At 37.9% G+C, this 16,134-nt stretch overlaps 3 protein-coding genes across 10 annotated transcripts; 2 read left to right on the top strand and 1 right to left on the bottom strand.

Annotated features, from left to right (window-relative positions):
• The first annotated feature begins 55 nt into the window (after nucleotides 1-55).
• LOC143879289 (plant cysteine oxidase 3-like) lies at nucleotides 56-7,855 on the top strand. The gene is made up of 6 exons (XM_077381598.1): nucleotides 56-352; nucleotides 2,057-2,223; nucleotides 5,922-6,084; nucleotides 6,713-6,913; nucleotides 7,179-7,297; nucleotides 7,402-7,855. The coding sequence occupies exons 1-6, from the start codon at nucleotides 241-243 to the stop codon at nucleotides 7,510-7,512; spliced, it is 873 nt and encodes a 290-aa protein (XP_077237713.1). The 5' UTR covers nucleotides 56-240; the 3' UTR covers nucleotides 7,513-7,855.
• A 1,107-nt stretch (nucleotides 7,856-8,962) lies between these two features.
• Nucleotides 8,963-12,529, bottom strand: LOC143879291 (uncharacterized). 8 transcript variants are annotated; one of them, XM_077381606.1, is made up of 8 exons: nucleotides 11,961-12,529; nucleotides 11,793-11,859; nucleotides 11,393-11,452; nucleotides 10,160-10,212; nucleotides 9,923-9,965; nucleotides 9,774-9,845; nucleotides 9,599-9,700; nucleotides 8,963-9,493 (listed from the first exon to the last, which is right to left on the bottom strand). In XM_077381606.1, exons 1-7 carry the CDS (start codon nucleotides 12,339-12,341, stop codon nucleotides 9,645-9,647), a joined length of 732 nt encoding a protein of 243 aa, XP_077237721.1. In that variant the 5' UTR covers nucleotides 12,342-12,529; the 3' UTR covers nucleotides 8,963-9,493; nucleotides 9,599-9,644. The 8 variants fall into 8 exon arrangements, with proteins under 8 accessions (XP_077237721.1, XP_077237722.1, XP_077237714.1 ...); XM_077381607.1 differs by having other exon boundaries at nucleotides 10,169-10,212; nucleotides 11,961-12,524; XM_077381599.1 differs by having other exon boundaries at nucleotides 11,779-11,859; nucleotides 11,961-12,518.
• Nucleotides 12,530-13,264: 735 nt separating this feature from the next.
• LOC143878231 (uncharacterized) lies at nucleotides 13,265-15,200 on the top strand. The gene is made up of 2 exons (XM_077380534.1): nucleotides 13,265-13,806; nucleotides 14,152-15,200. The coding sequence occupies exons 1-2, from the start codon at nucleotides 13,469-13,471 to the stop codon at nucleotides 15,002-15,004; spliced, it is 1,191 nt and encodes a 396-aa protein (XP_077236649.1). The 5' UTR covers nucleotides 13,265-13,468; the 3' UTR covers nucleotides 15,005-15,200.
• The last annotated feature ends 934 nt before the right edge of the window (nucleotides 15,201-16,134 follow it).

Consider the following 16,134-nt stretch of genomic DNA (forward strand, 5'->3'; position numbering starts at 1 on the left):
CACTAGAGCGCAGAAATCATTTCCCTTTTGTATTGGGATGGTTTTAAGAGTGATCAGAGAAAATAGATTGATGGAACAAATTCTGAAAAACTGAAGAGACCAAGAGATGTCATGTGCTGAATATTGAAATTCACAGCTGTCAAACAAAAAAATGTGGGTGTCGGTATCACATAGCCCTAATTGCATCAAAGAAGATGAAAAGATAAATTATAGTGGGCTCTTCTCGTAGAGGTAGAAAGAATGGCGAAGCCTTCTTCAATTCAGGCACTCTATGACCTCTGCAAGAAGACTTTTACGCCTTCAGGGAACCCTGCTTCCTCTCAAGCCATCGCAAAACTCTGCTCTCTTTTGGGTACTCACTTTCTTCTAACACTTTCTCCAATTTTCTTACATTAGATTTTCCCCCTTCTTTCTTTCTTCAAATTTTCATGTAACCAGATTGATTCCTTCATCTGGGTTTTGTGAATTAAGTCAGAACGAATTAGTTTTGCCCTTTTAGATTTTGTAAAGATTGTACACTGCATCTGGGTTTTTTTTTTCTATGATGGGAAACTGAATCTTGTGTCTGATTTCATAACATTAGAAAATTGAATCACCCATTTGTGTATGAATGTAATCTAGGATTCAGCTGTGCTTGTTGAAATTCCTATTTCAGTAGTTATGTTGAAACTTTTTTTTGTTGTTGTTGAATGACACTGAATTAATAAGTTATTTTTTATCATTTCTGTTGTCACATAGAATGATCCATTTTAATTTATTTTATTAATTAATGTGCCAGATTAAAAGGTTACACCTTTTGTGGTCGTTATTGCTTCTTTATGTTTACTGGTTTTCATTCCATATTGGATCTTGTCACTCTTTGTTAGTCTTTTCACTAAATTAACCAGAAATTTTGTGGAACATTATTATTATTTTTTCAATGGTAAGGATAAATTTATTGAAAAAAGCGAATACCGAGAAGGTCCCAAAAGGATACAGAAATGGCATATAGAGCTGATAAAATACATAAAAATAAAGATACAAACGCTATCAGCTATGGAGGGAGAAAATCGAAAAGTTCCACTCTCTCCCTATGAAATCCTTCTCTAGCAAGCTTGTCGGCCTCCCCATTTGTTGTCTGCCTAATATGATTGAAAGATATCGAAGAGGTTCCAATCCTGTCCTGAATCTCATCAAATAGTTCTATAAATCTCCAGGGAACATTATGTGAGTCTCTTAGCCGCTTTATGACATTGAGCGAGTCCCCTTCTACCACCACCTTATTCATGTCTACAATTTGCAGAAAATAAATTCCTTGGTGGATAGCTTTAACTTCCACCTCATTTGAATCTGTCACCCCTATTGGCCCATTGAACGCCCAAATGACATCCCCCTTCTCATTTCTTAAAGTCCACCAATACCCGCAGGTCCCGGATTCCCCAAACTGGAGCCATTAAAATTCAGTTTGAGGAACCCTTGAGGCTGAGGGGACCATGCTTGTACCACTTTAGGATTGTTGGACGTGGTGGAACATATCTCTCTCTCTCCACCCATGTCACAAATCGTATGCCGATACGAATTTGAAAGGTTCTAGTGTTTTGACCCATGAGATAGATAATGCTATCAGAAAAGGTATTGGGCTCCCGTAGCGTAACCCTTGAATATCCTTGCATTGCGTTCCTTCCATAGGACCCAAATAGTGGCTAAAAAGGAGACATGCCAGAGAATCTTTCCTTTACGCTTCCATGGTGCCATATTCCAACATTATTATTAAAAAAATAGGGGTTCTAGCTCAAACCATAAGTTGGATCACACATCTGCGTCTATAGATGTTACTTAATGTGCACATTTCTTGTCAGAAGCTTATCCATATTTATTTCAAGTTTATATTTTCGGAGTATTATTGGTTCTGACTTATGAGTGCACTTATTTACCTACTAAGCTGTTTATCACTAATCTAAATGCACTTTATCCAGTCATGACAAGATAAAAGCAAAAGAAGGTTCTAGCCACTTTTTTCACATGCTTCAAATAATTAATTTTGGCTCAATATATGGAAAAATGACTTGATGTGCAGATACAATTGGTCCCTCTGATGTTGGGCTCAACGAAAATTGTTCAGATGATGACCGAGGACATGGTTTTTTTGGACAGAACCTTCTCAGTAATCATAACTTCAATAGGGTAGCTCGATGGGCTCAACCAATAACATACCTGCACATATATGAAAATGATTGCTGTACTGTAAGTTATGCTCACTACTTGGTTAGTCTTTCCAATTATAATCTTTTGTTCAGATTTAATATTGTGGATTTAATTTTAAGTGGAATTTATTAAAATAGGAATATCAAAACTGTGAGCATGTAGGCATCATGAAAGATAGCATGGTCTCCTCTTTATAACTAAAACTAGTCATCTTGAATCTGACGTTGATTTAGGTATATGGGATTTGTATGTTGCATATGTAATGCTTATAAGACTTTTGAATTGCCATGGTCTCTTACATCCTCAGCTAATCTGAGTTCAGTTCAACAAAGTAGTCTATGAATGATCATATTAGAAACCAGAGTTACTATCCACATCGAGGGGTGGACTCTGAAGGCATAATACAATATGTACATATGCGTATCTGATTATATGTATGCATCTATATTTGGATATAGTTATGTAATTTTAATATAGATGTATTTTTCTCAAAAAAGATATCTGCCTGCATAGAGTTAACATTTGTTTGGAAAGAACAAGGATCCAATAAGAAAGAACGGGGATACAAGAGGGGAAGAGATGGCCTTAAAATGAAAATAAAAGCAAGAAGAACAAAGAGACTAGACTGAAAAAAAAAACTACGTGAAAAATTACAATAAGGGTCGCTCCCTCCAATGACTAAAACTTCTGCATCCACGCCACTCTAGTAAGCATCCTCCATTTCATTTTCACTATGAGGCACATGATCGAAAAGTATGGGTATATCCCTAGCTGAGTCATGAATCTCAAGGATAGAATTTATTAGGCTCCAAGCCTCCAAGGGTCGAGATGCATTGCTTCACGGCCAGAAATAACATTGGACGCAACCTAAAGGGAGCATGTTAACTCTGACATGAAAATGTGAAGACCAATTAGGAGGGAATGAGCTTCCAGCTCATTGGAATCTATCAAGCCAATAGAACCAGGTAAAGCCTTGAAGACATGCCCATTCGCGTTCCTAAAAACACCACCAGTGGTTATGCGGCCTCTGAAACAACCAATTACTCCAACCAATAACATAGTTCCTTATGCCAGTTTTGTGCTGGTTATGTTTGCAATCTAACAGCTGCTGCTGGCCTGACACATGGATAAACTGGAGACATGCTTTTCTGCTTTCTTCAGTTAGCCGCATGTCCAGAGACACTCCTGCAAGAGTTCCAGGCTGCAAAATCGAGGCAACCAAATCACTCAGCACTCCTATACAACTCATAAACACAATAGGTGGGAGCACTCGGCTTGACTAGTGAAAGTTGCGAACTCGATTGAGCACTTCAGTTTTTATCCGCATTCATTGGCACAGTTTCATCGAGAGCTTGGACATGCAAGGGCATTGACACAGAATTTTATGGCTGTTCTAGCTGATCTTGGGCATTCCCTTGAAAAAGCAACTTCCATATTTGCCATTAAAAAGAGCAACTTCCATACGAATTTCTGCAGCTGCATTTTTTGCAGGAATTTTCAGCAGATCTTAATTAGGTTGTAATCATCTCTCTCTCTCTCTCTCTCTCTCTCTCTCTTGAGAAAGATACCAATAATTCATTAATTAAAACAAAGAAGATTACAAATGCACTTCTGGGGGAGAAATGCCCCATATACAAGTGATCTCTAGAAGCTCCTGATTTGGCAAACCGATCAGCCAAATCGTTGGCACTTCTAGGAATGAGAGAAAAAGAACAATCACCAAAAAGACATAGATCTTTTATCTCATCCAGTAGGCTGGTAGTTTTTTGTGTTGTAATTCTTTGTGTTGCTGAGAATTACTCATGAATTGAATCAAGATATGGTATATTTTGTTTAAATCTGTAAGCCAAAAGCGTCAACTCAACTCAACTCAACAAAGCCTTTGTCCCAAACTAGTTGAGGTCGGCTAAATGAACCCTTTAGAAAAATTTCATGAAGAAGGTGAAAGGAATCTACCCAGCTCTATTCATGTCACTAGTTGGATTCGTCTACATGGATCATTTTCTTCCATTCTATCCTATCCAAGGTCATGTTCTCTGTTATGTTCCTAGCCCTCAAGTCTTTCCTCACTGTTTCTACCCAAGTTGTTTTCGGTCTGCCCCTTCCTCTTTTTACTCCATCAATTTGGCACGAGTCGCCTTTTCTCACCGGAGCATCCAAAGGCCTAAGTTGGATATGTCCAAACCATCTTAAGCGGTGCTCTCTCATCTTCTCCTCAATTGGTGTCACGCCCACCTTTTTATGAATGTCTTCATTTTTAATTATATCTAACCTTGTGTGGTTGCACATCCATCTAAGCATTCGCATATTCACTACACTCATATTATACACATGCTGCTTCTTGGTGGCCCAACATTCGGAGCCGTACCGCATGGCTGGCCTCACAGCTGTCTTATAAAACTTTCCCTTCAACTTGGTAAGGATTTTACGGTCGCATAGAACACATGAGGCAAGCTTCCACTTCAACCAACCTGCTCTTATTCTATGGTTAACATCCTCTTCAATCTCTCCTTATGTAGAATTGAACCAAGATAGTGAAAGAGATCCCTCTTAGGTACCTCCTGTCCAGTCATATTTACCACATCCTCGTCCCGCCTCCTTACATTACTAAAGTTGCATTCCATATATTTTGTCTTAGTCCTACTCAGTCTAAAACCTTTGGATTCCAAAGTAGTTCTCCATAACTCTAACTTAGCATTTACTCCTGCTTTGGTTTCGTCAATCAATACTATGTCATCTGCAAACAACATACACCACGGCAAAAGCATCATTCAAAAAAAAAAAAAAACTGCAACCAAAAGCTACCCAATGACTTCTGTTTCTTATTTTTGGTAAAAGATTCATCAGGTTGCCATTGAACTGGACTACAGTTATCATGCAACTTCAATATATTGTTATGGTGTCATGTAACAATTGTTACAAGTGGGCATGAACTTGTCAAATCTTGATAGATGTATATCGGTCAGAAAGCTAGCCCAAAATCATCCACGTGATTAGGTAGGATGGATTGGTGTGCATATCTGAGTATCCACTAGCAAGAGCCCTTTTCGTTGCATGTGAATTATGCTCATGTTTCTATTTGAGCATTCTTATATGGGAAATTTGTAGGAGGATTTGGGTGCTTTTGGCAATTAGAGATTATTGAGTTGTGACATTTACATTTTTTTATTTTTTTGGTAAATTGGATTGATCAGTCTTTTTACGTGCAATTTGCAACAACATCTAGTTCTGGTTTGTTTCTTGACACTGACATTAAAAAGTTTTGGTCTGCAAACTCTCAAAAACTATTCCGAAACTAGAGTTTTTAAGCATCTAGAATGCAAGGTGCGAGCCATGTTGATAGATCTCAATTAAAAAAGATCAAATTTTGAGAACCGTTAAATGAGATCGCTGATCTTGGTAAGAGCAATAATTTGAATCCCTTAAGATAACCTTTTTCCCCAGTTCATCCACTTTCTTATTGCACTTTATCTGTTATCAACGGAACCTCTTGGGCACCATTCCTTTGTCTTCCCATTCGATGTTTTTCATTATGTTTTATTTGCTGCAATTATTGAGAAAGATGTTTGTCAGTATAATTACTTGTATTATTAGTAATAGTTTATTGATCTAGCATTCCATGATATAAAAGTAAAATGTAGCTATTTTATGGGTATAGTAAAATGTTTTCTAACTCTGCCAAGCTTTTTAAAAAGTGTTTTGCACTTTTAGTCAAGTAAATATTGTCTGTTTTGCAGATTGGTATATTCTGCTTGCCAACTTCATCAGTTATTCCACTTCATGACCATCCTGGGATGACCGTCTTGAGCAAACTCCTTTATGGTTCCATGCATGTGAAGGCGTATGATTGGATCGAACCTGTCGGCATACAAAGAAGTGGGGGACCAGAGCAGTTTCCTGGTGTGCTTCTAAAATATGTAGTCCTGAACAATTATGATCCATGCTACCAAATGACAGTTCCTTGAACTTTCTCAAAATGATAAATCAATTTCACTTCTGCGTGGTGACTGGCTAAAATTCTACTGATATTTTCAAGGTAGTGCACATAGCCTTGTTTTGGGGATCATGTAAAACACCCTGTTCCATGAGAAGTACATGACACCTTTTTTTTTTTGAAAATTTGTAAGTAAATGACACTGAACCCAGAAAATATCTATTATTATTAAGGGCTACTGATATTCGCACTACTGTGTTTTGATAATGGGGTGAACTCACCTTGGAAATATCAGGATGATTTTTCAGTATGTTAGAACTAAAGAGCTGATGGGTGGTCCCTCTCTGCATTTTCCAACCATCATCTGCAACCCATTAACTCAAGATGCAATCCAAGTTCATGGGTGCCATGCATGCTATTCCATAAATGTCCTAAACTATTTTTCTGCTTAATGGAATGGTTATAATCATTATTTTCATTTAGTGGAAAATGGTATGTTTAGTTTGTTGGCTAATTTGAGTAGCTCAAATGTGTTGCTTTCTGTATTCCAAAGTTGGCACTGCAATCTAATTTGAGTGCTCCTTTTTATCGCAGCGAGACTGGCAAAGTTGCAGGCCGACACCGTTCTAACAGCTCCATGTGCGACATCTGTTTTGTACCCTAACAGTGGAGGTAATCTGCATTGCTTCACCGCAATCACGTCTTGTGCTGTGCTCGATGTCCTGGCTCCTCCGTATTCCAGAGCTGCTGGAAGGAATTGCACTTACTACCATGATTACCCTTACTCCACTTTCCGTAAGTAAATCACAGATTTAAGAATTGATGTTAAAAAGGCGATGTTATATGGTAAGTGTGCATGAAATCTAGTATTTTTCAAAAAGTACAGCCTATTTAGTATTTACATTGTGGCCCAACAAATGAACGGTTTGGATCATCCTGTGAAGGGGGCCCCACTGTACTTTTGAAAAATGCTGCTCTCCACGCTCACCCAGCATATAAAATCTCGTTAAAAAGAATCAAGTATATGAGCTCCTACCCTTGACTTCTATCAAAATTGCAGCAACAGGAAACCGACATGAGATATCTGAAAAGAAGGAAGATTATGTATGGCTTGAGGAGATAGAAGAACCGGATGACCTCTATATACGCTCTGGCAAATATAACGGTCCAGCTGTTCAGGTTTAACTATACCAGCTTTATTATGTTGTATTTGGTATTAGTCTCAATTTCATATGATCGAAGTTGTGCTTCTTATGATGTTTGGATCGAACACCAAACGACAGAGCAAGCTACGCTATTTGGTGTCAAGCAATTTAGCCCAGAGGCTATGGAGTTCATTACATTCATGTCAAAGAATCAGGGGAACTAATCTCCATCATCGGCTTGATAGCTGAAACTCCCTCTTCTTTCACCAATCACTTACAGTGCTAACGGGAAAGAGTTCTCAATTGGCACACTTGTCTATCAATGAAGACCCGTATGAGTTTTCTAATAGAATCTTTACTAGAACAGAACACCCTTTGGGATGTCTGATACTACTGAGCTTTATGAAGTTGCAACCATGTAAATCTTACTTCCTGATGTCCAACCTTCTTAACAAGGTGGATGTTACCGGTACCATTTGAATATGTAATGGCATTTTAATCTCTTTAGAGGAAGCAATATGTTGCAAAATATCTCATGTCTTGGTGATGTTATACATGTTTTGATGAATGGAATTATTGTTTTCTTTGTAAATTGTTCTTTCTGAAATCTGCACTAGAAGTTGAGGGAATGGGTTTCTATGAATCAATAATAATTCAAAGCTGAATCATTCTGCTTAAGATGAAAATAAAAGAGTTCATTTCAATTGTAAAAATTCTCTTGCATAAGCTTAGTTGTGGAGGTTCAAGACTTAGTTTCATGGTCTGTACGTGGAGGGTTTGGAAAATCTCTGTATAGTCTGAACTTTAAAAACCAGAAGATTTGAACATACTGTTTATTTATTTATTTTTTTGAATGGTTGAACATAATGCTTATATTTTCTTTAATTTATTAATAAATTGGTAGATGTTAAGCCCAATTTATCTACCAGAGGATAATAAAAGAAAAATAATAAAAAAAGAGGAAACTTTAGCAGTTAATATGTAAGGGGTGGGGCATGTTGCACTTTTAATAACACCAATACCAGTGTATCTGTCAATATTACCTACAACAACAATGTTGATGAAGAAACATGACTTGCTATTCCCCAATTAATATCATCCACAAATTTCTACATATCTATCCCAACCTTCGTTACCCACCGTATAAAGATCAATCTACTATTGGATAATGTAAGGGAAATGTTATCAGGACTACTGTATTTTGATGAGGGCACTCCTCACTTTATCAAAAGTATGGTATGGCCCTCACCATAGGATGGTCCAAACCGTCCATTAGATGGGCCACAGCCTAAATAGGTTGTGCCCCAAAAATCATTTCCATAGGTTGATCCTAACCCTCCGATCTGAATGTTCGAGGGTTGATCTTAACCCTCTATAGATCGGAGGGTTAGGATCAACCTATTGTTAGGCTGTGGCCCATCTAATGGACGGTTTGGATCATCAAATGGTGCGGGCCATACCGTACTTTTAATTAAGTGAGGAGTGCCCTCATCAAAATACAGTAGTGCTGATAACATTTCCCTGTTGCGTCCTTTTTAAAAAAGAAACCCTTATATGGGTTTTGTTGGCCTTTTTCACAATCTTTGTCAATCTCAAAATCTTTGAAAACTCTTAAGCTGGCGCTTCATGTAACTGCCCACTTAATATTTTTTTTGAAAGATTCCATCAAAAGTCTAAGATACTCACAAAAAAAAAAAAAAAAAAAAAAACTGCCCACTTTATATTATCCTCTTACATAAGTCCATGTTAACTTTACACAAATTGTAAAAAAGGCATCTGCTAACGGATACAAATTGTAGGGTTAGAAACATTCAATGGGGATGGGTTTTGATGCATGGCTCATCCTGAGTAATGTCTAACAATTGAATGGCTTGGATTATACTTCTACTCTCACATAATTTTAGTCGAATGTCTCTTCGTACTAATTATAAGCCAACAAAGCACTTCACCTGTAATCATCAATGATCCTGGAGAACGATAATACAAAAGTGTCGCAATGACCATTATGATGAACACATTGATACAAATGACCATGTAGTAACTTTGTTCATCTATCTTAGAGTGCATCAAGGGTGTCCAAATGCCAAATCACAATTGCGTCAAGCCACCATCATATTGCCTTCTCCAACCATCTTGGTAGGGTCAAAGAAGCCTTCATCCCAAGCTTGGTAAGGAATACAGCATATAGAATGTGTAGCAAGAATACAAAGAACCCAGAGTTGAGCATAACCTGTTTCAAGACAGATGAACATAGCTCAATTTCAGTGCATGAGAAACTACATAAAAATACCCAACTGAAGACTAGAAGGGAATCAAAAGGTTTATTCGATGATACCAGACTTCCAAAAATAGTATATATTGCATTCATCGACGGAATTGTGTTAATTCCTATAGCTGCGAGAATGTAGGAAACAGAAGCATGGATATTTATGGTGATCTGCAAATGAACTGATGTTAGGAAATTGGTCACTGACGTTGGAAATAAAAACCATAGACAAATAAATGGTTACCAGGGCTAGGATATTTTCTCTTATTAAGAATGAGGTTATTAGAACAAACCCCGTCGCACCCATTGCACGAACCTGCACATTGAACATCATCATCAGAAACTCATACAAGACTAGGTGTAAGGAATTTGAGACAGGGATAAAGACAGTACAAATGTGCACAAGACAATTGAAAGACCCCAATTTGCCCCCAACCTGAGAAGACAAAAGAACACAAGAAGCATTGAATTACTAAATAAATGTGAAACAAGAATATCCATCTTGAAAATGCAGAAAGAAAACTGAATCTGCTAATATAATGCATTCATGAACAGCCACACCAAACTTCCGAGAAGAATTTAAGGCATTGGAGCTGACATATAAGAGAAGGAAAGTTGTATGATATTTGCCTTCCATACCTCCACAAAGAGCCCATGGCCAGACCAACTAATCCGTGCATAAGCTGCAGATAGAAAGTCACAAGAGAGAAGGCACTGATCAGATGTTCTACTAGAACATTTCATCCAGTTCAAGAGCAACAAGCCAGAATAAAGGAAAACATCTACGTGCACACACACACACACACACACACACATATATACGCACACCACATGTGGGTGTGTTTGTCAGTTAAATTCTAATGTGATTATTTCCTTGTCTAAGAAATTCATATCAGTTTAACATGACAGAAACATGTATGTGATAACACATCAGTAAAAGAAAATCATAATTATACATACTTCTTAGGGAAAATATATGAAGACGTGCTTGCATCAGGACTATCCCAAACAGCCCTACTAATATTGCCATGTATGCTAAAATGGTGGCATGCTTGTCATTTTACAATAGATATTAGGGCATTCTAGTAAAAAAAGATGCAATTAATGCATCATCATGTGTGTGGTTTATTGGGGAGGGCTGTAAAGAAACTCTCTGACAAGGCTGTGCCTTCCTAGCAGCTCTCTACTTGAAATGTGATGTGGTTTTTCTTCATTTTATGCATGCTTCTATCTATATCATAGTGTGCTTGTACTACTAGTATATTATCAACATGGATGGTAACCAAGTGTCTGAAAGTGTTTCATCAATTTGGGCCCAGTGGCAATACTCGTGTTTAATTTTTTTTCTTTTGAAATAATAACAGAGGTCTAATAAAAGGGAAAACAGAACTGCGGAAGGGGCAGAGATTCGTCCCTATTTTACAGATCTCTCGCTAGAGAATTTACTGCCTCATTAGCATCTCTCAACAAATGAAACATGGAAATATTAGCCCTCTAAATGTCCAAAATCTCACCAAACTTGATGTACAAGACTGAGAGATGTCTATTAGACATCTCTCAGTCTCCCTAAAAAATTAGCATTCCTCAATACATGAAACATTGAAATATCAGTTCCTCTAAACCATACTTTTAAAAGTCCCTCGCGCCATCCTGGACTCCACCGAGCCGACTCCCTTTTTCCTTGGCTGCGTTCTTGTCCGAGTCCATTTCATCCAATAAACCTTTGTTTTAACAAAGTATTCATTTTGCTTGCATTATATTATTAAGAACTAGCTCAAGCATGCCACATTCATATGCTAATCTAGACCCATCAAACACGTTCAAGAAAGAGATTTTGAAAGGAAGAATTATAAACATGGTCACCAGATATGTAGACGCCTTTACTGGACCAGACAAAGTAAGCAGTAGCATAGCAGTAGCCACCTGGACAAAATCATTATAACAAATAAAATATAAGAAAAAAAACTCTATATCAAACATGTTTTCTTTTTCTTGAATAATATAACTGAAAGCGTGGCTAATAATATTGGCACTACCATGTTTTGATAATTGCACTAACTCACTTTGTCTTTTCTTTTTTAATTTGCTTTTGAGAGCCTTTTTTTTGGGAATTGTAATAACTGTTGAGTGTTGACATCTTGTTAAAAAATAAAAGACAAGGTGCGTTAGTGTAATTATAAAAAACATCGTAGTGCCAGTATCAGGCACATGTTTATGTAAGAGAGTGCATATGAGAAAACAAAACAAACCATAGTTTTTCTACCAGCTGAAACACCCCATCTCATTGAAGAGATTACTATCGGCAATGAGAAGAAACAACCAAAGTAGTTCTGCAAATTAATCAAAATCGTTTGAACCCTAATTGGTATTCAAAAATCTCATTCTCAGAAATGAACAAACAGATGAATGAAGAAACTGAGGAGATTCTGACCTCGATTGCGAGAGAATTGCTCAAGAAATACGCCAATCCGGCTACGGCGGCGAACATTGAGCATTCAACCAGCCTCAGAGTGTTCTGATAAACGGCACCATCGGTGGCTAGGTCTTCGAACCCTGTAGAAACCAGGGTTTCGGGGTATTTGTCCGAAACGGGAGTTTCGGAGTCGGAAATTCTAGGGTTTCGGAGACACGGTTTTCGGGGAGGAATCGAGGGTGGAAATGTTGAAGAGAAAGCATGGTGATGGGGAAGGGTGGAAACGGGGAGAGAAGAAATTTGAGGATAAGAGGGATGAAGTTTTAGAAAACTCATGCCCTGAGAGAGAGAGCCTTCCAAACCGTTCATTTGTGGGCTGTGCCTGCAAATCATTTTCATTGGATGATCCTAACCCTCCAGTTCTCGTTTACACCCCTAGTGGGGAACAACCTATTTACTTTGCAGCCTTATAAATGGACGGTTTGGATCATTAGATGGAGTCGGGCGTACAGACTTTCTAAAAAATACTGGACTATACGGCCACACACCATAAAATCTCATCATTTAGATATCTAGCAAACAAGGTAGTCTCACCTCACGCCACGAAGGCACACTTTGTGAGCCAAGGGGTGTAAAACAAGGTTATTCGTCTTAAACCCATTTAAAAATACTTCTATAATTAAATATTTGAGAGAGAGTTTCTATAATTAAATGTTTGATTCGTCCCTTGTTCCACAGTTCCTCTGGCTTTAATGTGTCTGACCTAAGGTTGCCTGACTGGGAATCGAAAGAGGAAATCGAAGGTTGCCAAGGAAGAATCTTGCTTAAGATTGCCAGAGCGGGAATCGAAAGCAGGAATCAAAAGCAGGAATCGAAGGCTCCCAGAAGATTCCCAGAGAAAAATCCTGGTTCCTTGATTTGACTCATTTGAAAGCAGATGTGTTATGTCACTCTTTTCAGTTGTTTCTCGGAAAGCATTGTGACCGATCATGCAAACATACGTGTCCTACAAGGCTATACCTTACATATTTCTTGGTCAAGACTCAAGAGGAATGGTACTAAGGGATCTCAATACCACTGATTGATTATATCCACAAGATTATTTCAAGCTTGTCTTTTCTATTTTAATTGGATGATGGGAGCTTTTCCACAACTTGTAATAACATTGACAGCTGTTTAAAAAATAAAAGACAAGGTAAGGTAGTGTAATTATCAAAACATATTAGTGCCAATATCAGTGCGCTATTCATTCAAAAACTCTTTTGATTGTTTCTCGGAAAGCCATTCTGACATATCATGATGGAAACTTTTACGGGTCGTACCTTCTTAATTACTTATTCAAGAGGTTCCCTTGGTTTCAATACCATTGACACAAGATCCACAAGATTACTTCATTCAAACTTCAAAGCCCTTTTTACACGCAATTTCCTCTCTGTTTGTCTATATAACATAAGAAGAAGATGCTGATAATCAAGAAAATCAAAGAGCAATAAAGTTGCGTTTATTCAGCAAAAGAAGAGAGAAAAATGTATGTGACAAGGCCTCTTTCAATGTTCAGGAACTCTCCTGAAGCTACAGGTATGGCTCCTCCTGAAGGCCCGAATTCTGGTTATCTCGTTCTATTCGATGAAGAATCAGAGGCAGAAGCTACGTGTTGTTGGGGAACCTGTAAAGATAGCAGAATTAGAGGCCTCCCTTTCCCTCAGAACAAGTTCCTAAAAGTCACACACACCTCTACCACACATCACGATGGACAAACTCAACGACACACTGAGTCGGACAAGGTGCTGTTCATTCCTGTGATGGGCCAGCCCTTGTCTTCCAATCGATATTATGTTATAAGGGCAGAAGGCAAACACATAGGGTAATTTGCTTCTCATGAGCTTCATATAAATCTAGCCTTATTAAGCTTTATATATGGCTGCTTACTGCTTTATATTGAGTGTAATTTACACTTTATATATGGCTGCTTACTGCTTTATATTGAGTCTACTTTACACTCTGTTGTTAAAATCTCTTGTCATCGCTATATTTTTTCTCTGAATGATTATGTATGGATCGAGTCCACCTTATATTAAGTCTGCTTTATATCATGGCTGCTTGCAAACCATAATATTAGCAAAAAAGGGCCCATTTGGTGACTTTAAAAGAAGCACTCTATAATATTGAGAGAGGATTTTTCTGAATGAAGTATGGATTGATTTTGCAGGAAGGCAAGCACAAGTTCAACAGAAGAGAATATGGGGACATGTTGTTTTTGCAACTACGTAAAAGATGTAAAACCATTGCCCCTAAATCACATGAGCATATATCAGCAAGTGGAGATCATCCCTCGTCGTAGTGGCTACTTCGTTGCTAAGTCTACAGCTCAAGATGGTTTTCCTCCAAGTTTCTTGAGGAAAAAAGGATGGAGTGTTTATACTTCGACACCACACGGTTGTCAGTTAGGTGAGGCTAATGGCATCGACGTTTCCCTACGGACACGCCTACCTAACTTCAATTTTCCAATCTCTAACAAGCACTCTTCAAGCACGGTTGTAGGTAAATGGTATTGTCCTTTCATGTTCATTGGAGAAGAGGGTAGTTTGAAAGATCAAATGAAAAAATCCTTGTACTATGAGATGAGTATGGAGCACTTGTGGGAAGAGATTCACACATGCGAGAATGACGGGAACCAAGGAAATTTTGTGGAGGTGAATGTGAGTGTGCAGAGGGAGGTAACATGGTTCTATGGCAAAGAAAGGGTGCTGGAAGATGCACGTGTCATTGACGGTATGAGATGGTTTAGGCCTCTTAAGCATGAAGGAGGAGGGTTGGGTGTAGGGTTGAGCTTGGCAATTATAGAGAGAATGAAATGGGAGGAAGTTAGAGGTGGATGGGTCGAAGGGAAAGAAATGGATGTGAAGGTGGAGAGAATGGAGGAGTTTAGAGGAGAAGGTGGGTGGAGGAGGTTTGGCTGTTATGTGCTGGTGGAGAGGTTTGTTTTGAGGAGGATGGATGGGAGCGTGGTCCTAACATATGATTTTAGGCACACCCATCGAATTCAATGCAAATGGGAGTGATTGATGGGTTGGGTGTTTTACAACATTCAATCCCTTTGTATGTTGTATGTATCAATGTGTATATTGTGGTGTGAAGTGGGATATCTTTCTCTTTTATTTGTTCAATTCTTTATATAATACTATGCTAATATTGTGAGACATAAATAAAATGTACGTGCAGGAGTAGTTCCTCTTGTACAATATTCAATTTCATTCATACTAGTGTGCTAATATTGTGAAACATAAATAAAATGATTCTGTTCTAAGTAAAACAGGGATTTCGTTGTAATCAAATCTTGATCAAATGTAGTTGGTCATAGAATTAACCTCTTGGATATCAGGTCAGATGAAGATGAGTATTCAAATTAAAAAAAAATCCACCTCCTAGAAGCCTTCTCTTTCTGTACTTGGTAGAATAAAATGACCAAATAAAATTTGTTTTGGCACAATAAATTGGCCAAATTTACAAAACCTTTCCTCCCAACCATGTCTTAATTCGATTCGAAATTAAACACTCGAAATGAGAATCAATCACCTACAAAAAAGAAGAAGATAGTGAAGTATTATACATGTCCAAAATTCAAAACATTAAAACACAATCATGCATTAACAGAATCGTATCTTATATTTGCTAGCAATTACCTCAAAAAGCCCTTATTACTGTTAGAAACAGAGATAGCAATAATCTAGGCAAGGAAGTTGGAGATTTGTCATCCTTGACAAGCCAACAGACGGGTGAAACAAGATCTGCAGGCCTGGAATTAATCCGCCTCGTCTCTCTTTTTTTTTTTTTTGAATGATAGCCAAGATTATATTAAATCAAAAAGACCTAGATGGCCCAATTACATAGAGGATTAATCCGTCTCCTCTTGGCCATAGGACATAAGATCTTCCTCTTGAATCTGCCCCAAAGTTATCAATTCGTCTCCCTCCAACAAACTATGAATCTACCACTCTTTCATCTATACATTCTTATTCTTGAACTGAAGACTAATATCAGATTTAGTATATATAGTTCTAAATTCCATTGAGCACACGGAGATCGCCTCAACTCTCTAGTCTAAATAATCACACCTTCAATTTTCTTTCATTTACGATCCATGTCTCTTCCATCTACAATGTGCTTCAGTATCTCCAGAACAGAATTCCCA

This window comes from Tasmannia lanceolata, unplaced genomic scaffold (genome assembly GCF_043159265.1).
Source record: "Tasmannia lanceolata isolate RefF3 unplaced genomic scaffold, GAP_Taslan_0.1 ptg000006l, whole genome shotgun sequence".
NCBI classification, from domain to species: domain Eukaryota; kingdom Viridiplantae; phylum Streptophyta; class Magnoliopsida; order Canellales; family Winteraceae; genus Tasmannia; species Tasmannia lanceolata.

Bases quoted from the DNA above. Each gene is read 5' to 3' on its own strand.
- LOC143879289 (XM_077381598.1), top strand. From the start codon at position 241: ATGGCGAAGCCTTCTTCAATTCAGGCACTCTATGACCTCTGCAAGAAG. The intron at 2,224-5,921 runs GTAAGTTATGCT...TCTGTTTTGCAG, and splicing joins ATGAAAATGATTGCTGTACT to ATTGGTATATTCTGCTTGCC. The intron at 7,298-7,401 runs GTTTAACTATAC...ACCAAACGACAG, and splicing joins ATAACGGTCCAGCTGTTCAG to AGCAAGCTACGCTATTTGGT.
- LOC143879291 (XM_077381599.1), bottom strand. From the start codon at position 12,341: ATGAAAATGATTTGCAGGCACAGCCCACAAATGAACGGTTTGGAAGGC. The intron at 9,966-10,159 runs GCAAATATCATA...TTGTCTTCTCAG, and splicing joins TCTTTGTGGAGGTATGGAAG to GTTGGGGGCAAATTGGGGTC. The intron at 9,846-9,922 runs GTACTGTCTTTA...TTCAATGTGCAG, and splicing joins CAATTGTCTTGTGCACATTT to GTTCGTGCAATGGGTGCGAC.
- LOC143878231 (XM_077380534.1), top strand. From the start codon at position 13,469: ATGTATGTGACAAGGCCTCTTTCAATGTTCAGGAACTCTCCTGAAGCT. The intron at 13,807-14,151 runs GTAATTTGCTTC...TTGATTTTGCAG, and splicing joins GCAGAAGGCAAACACATAGG to GAAGGCAAGCACAAGTTCAA.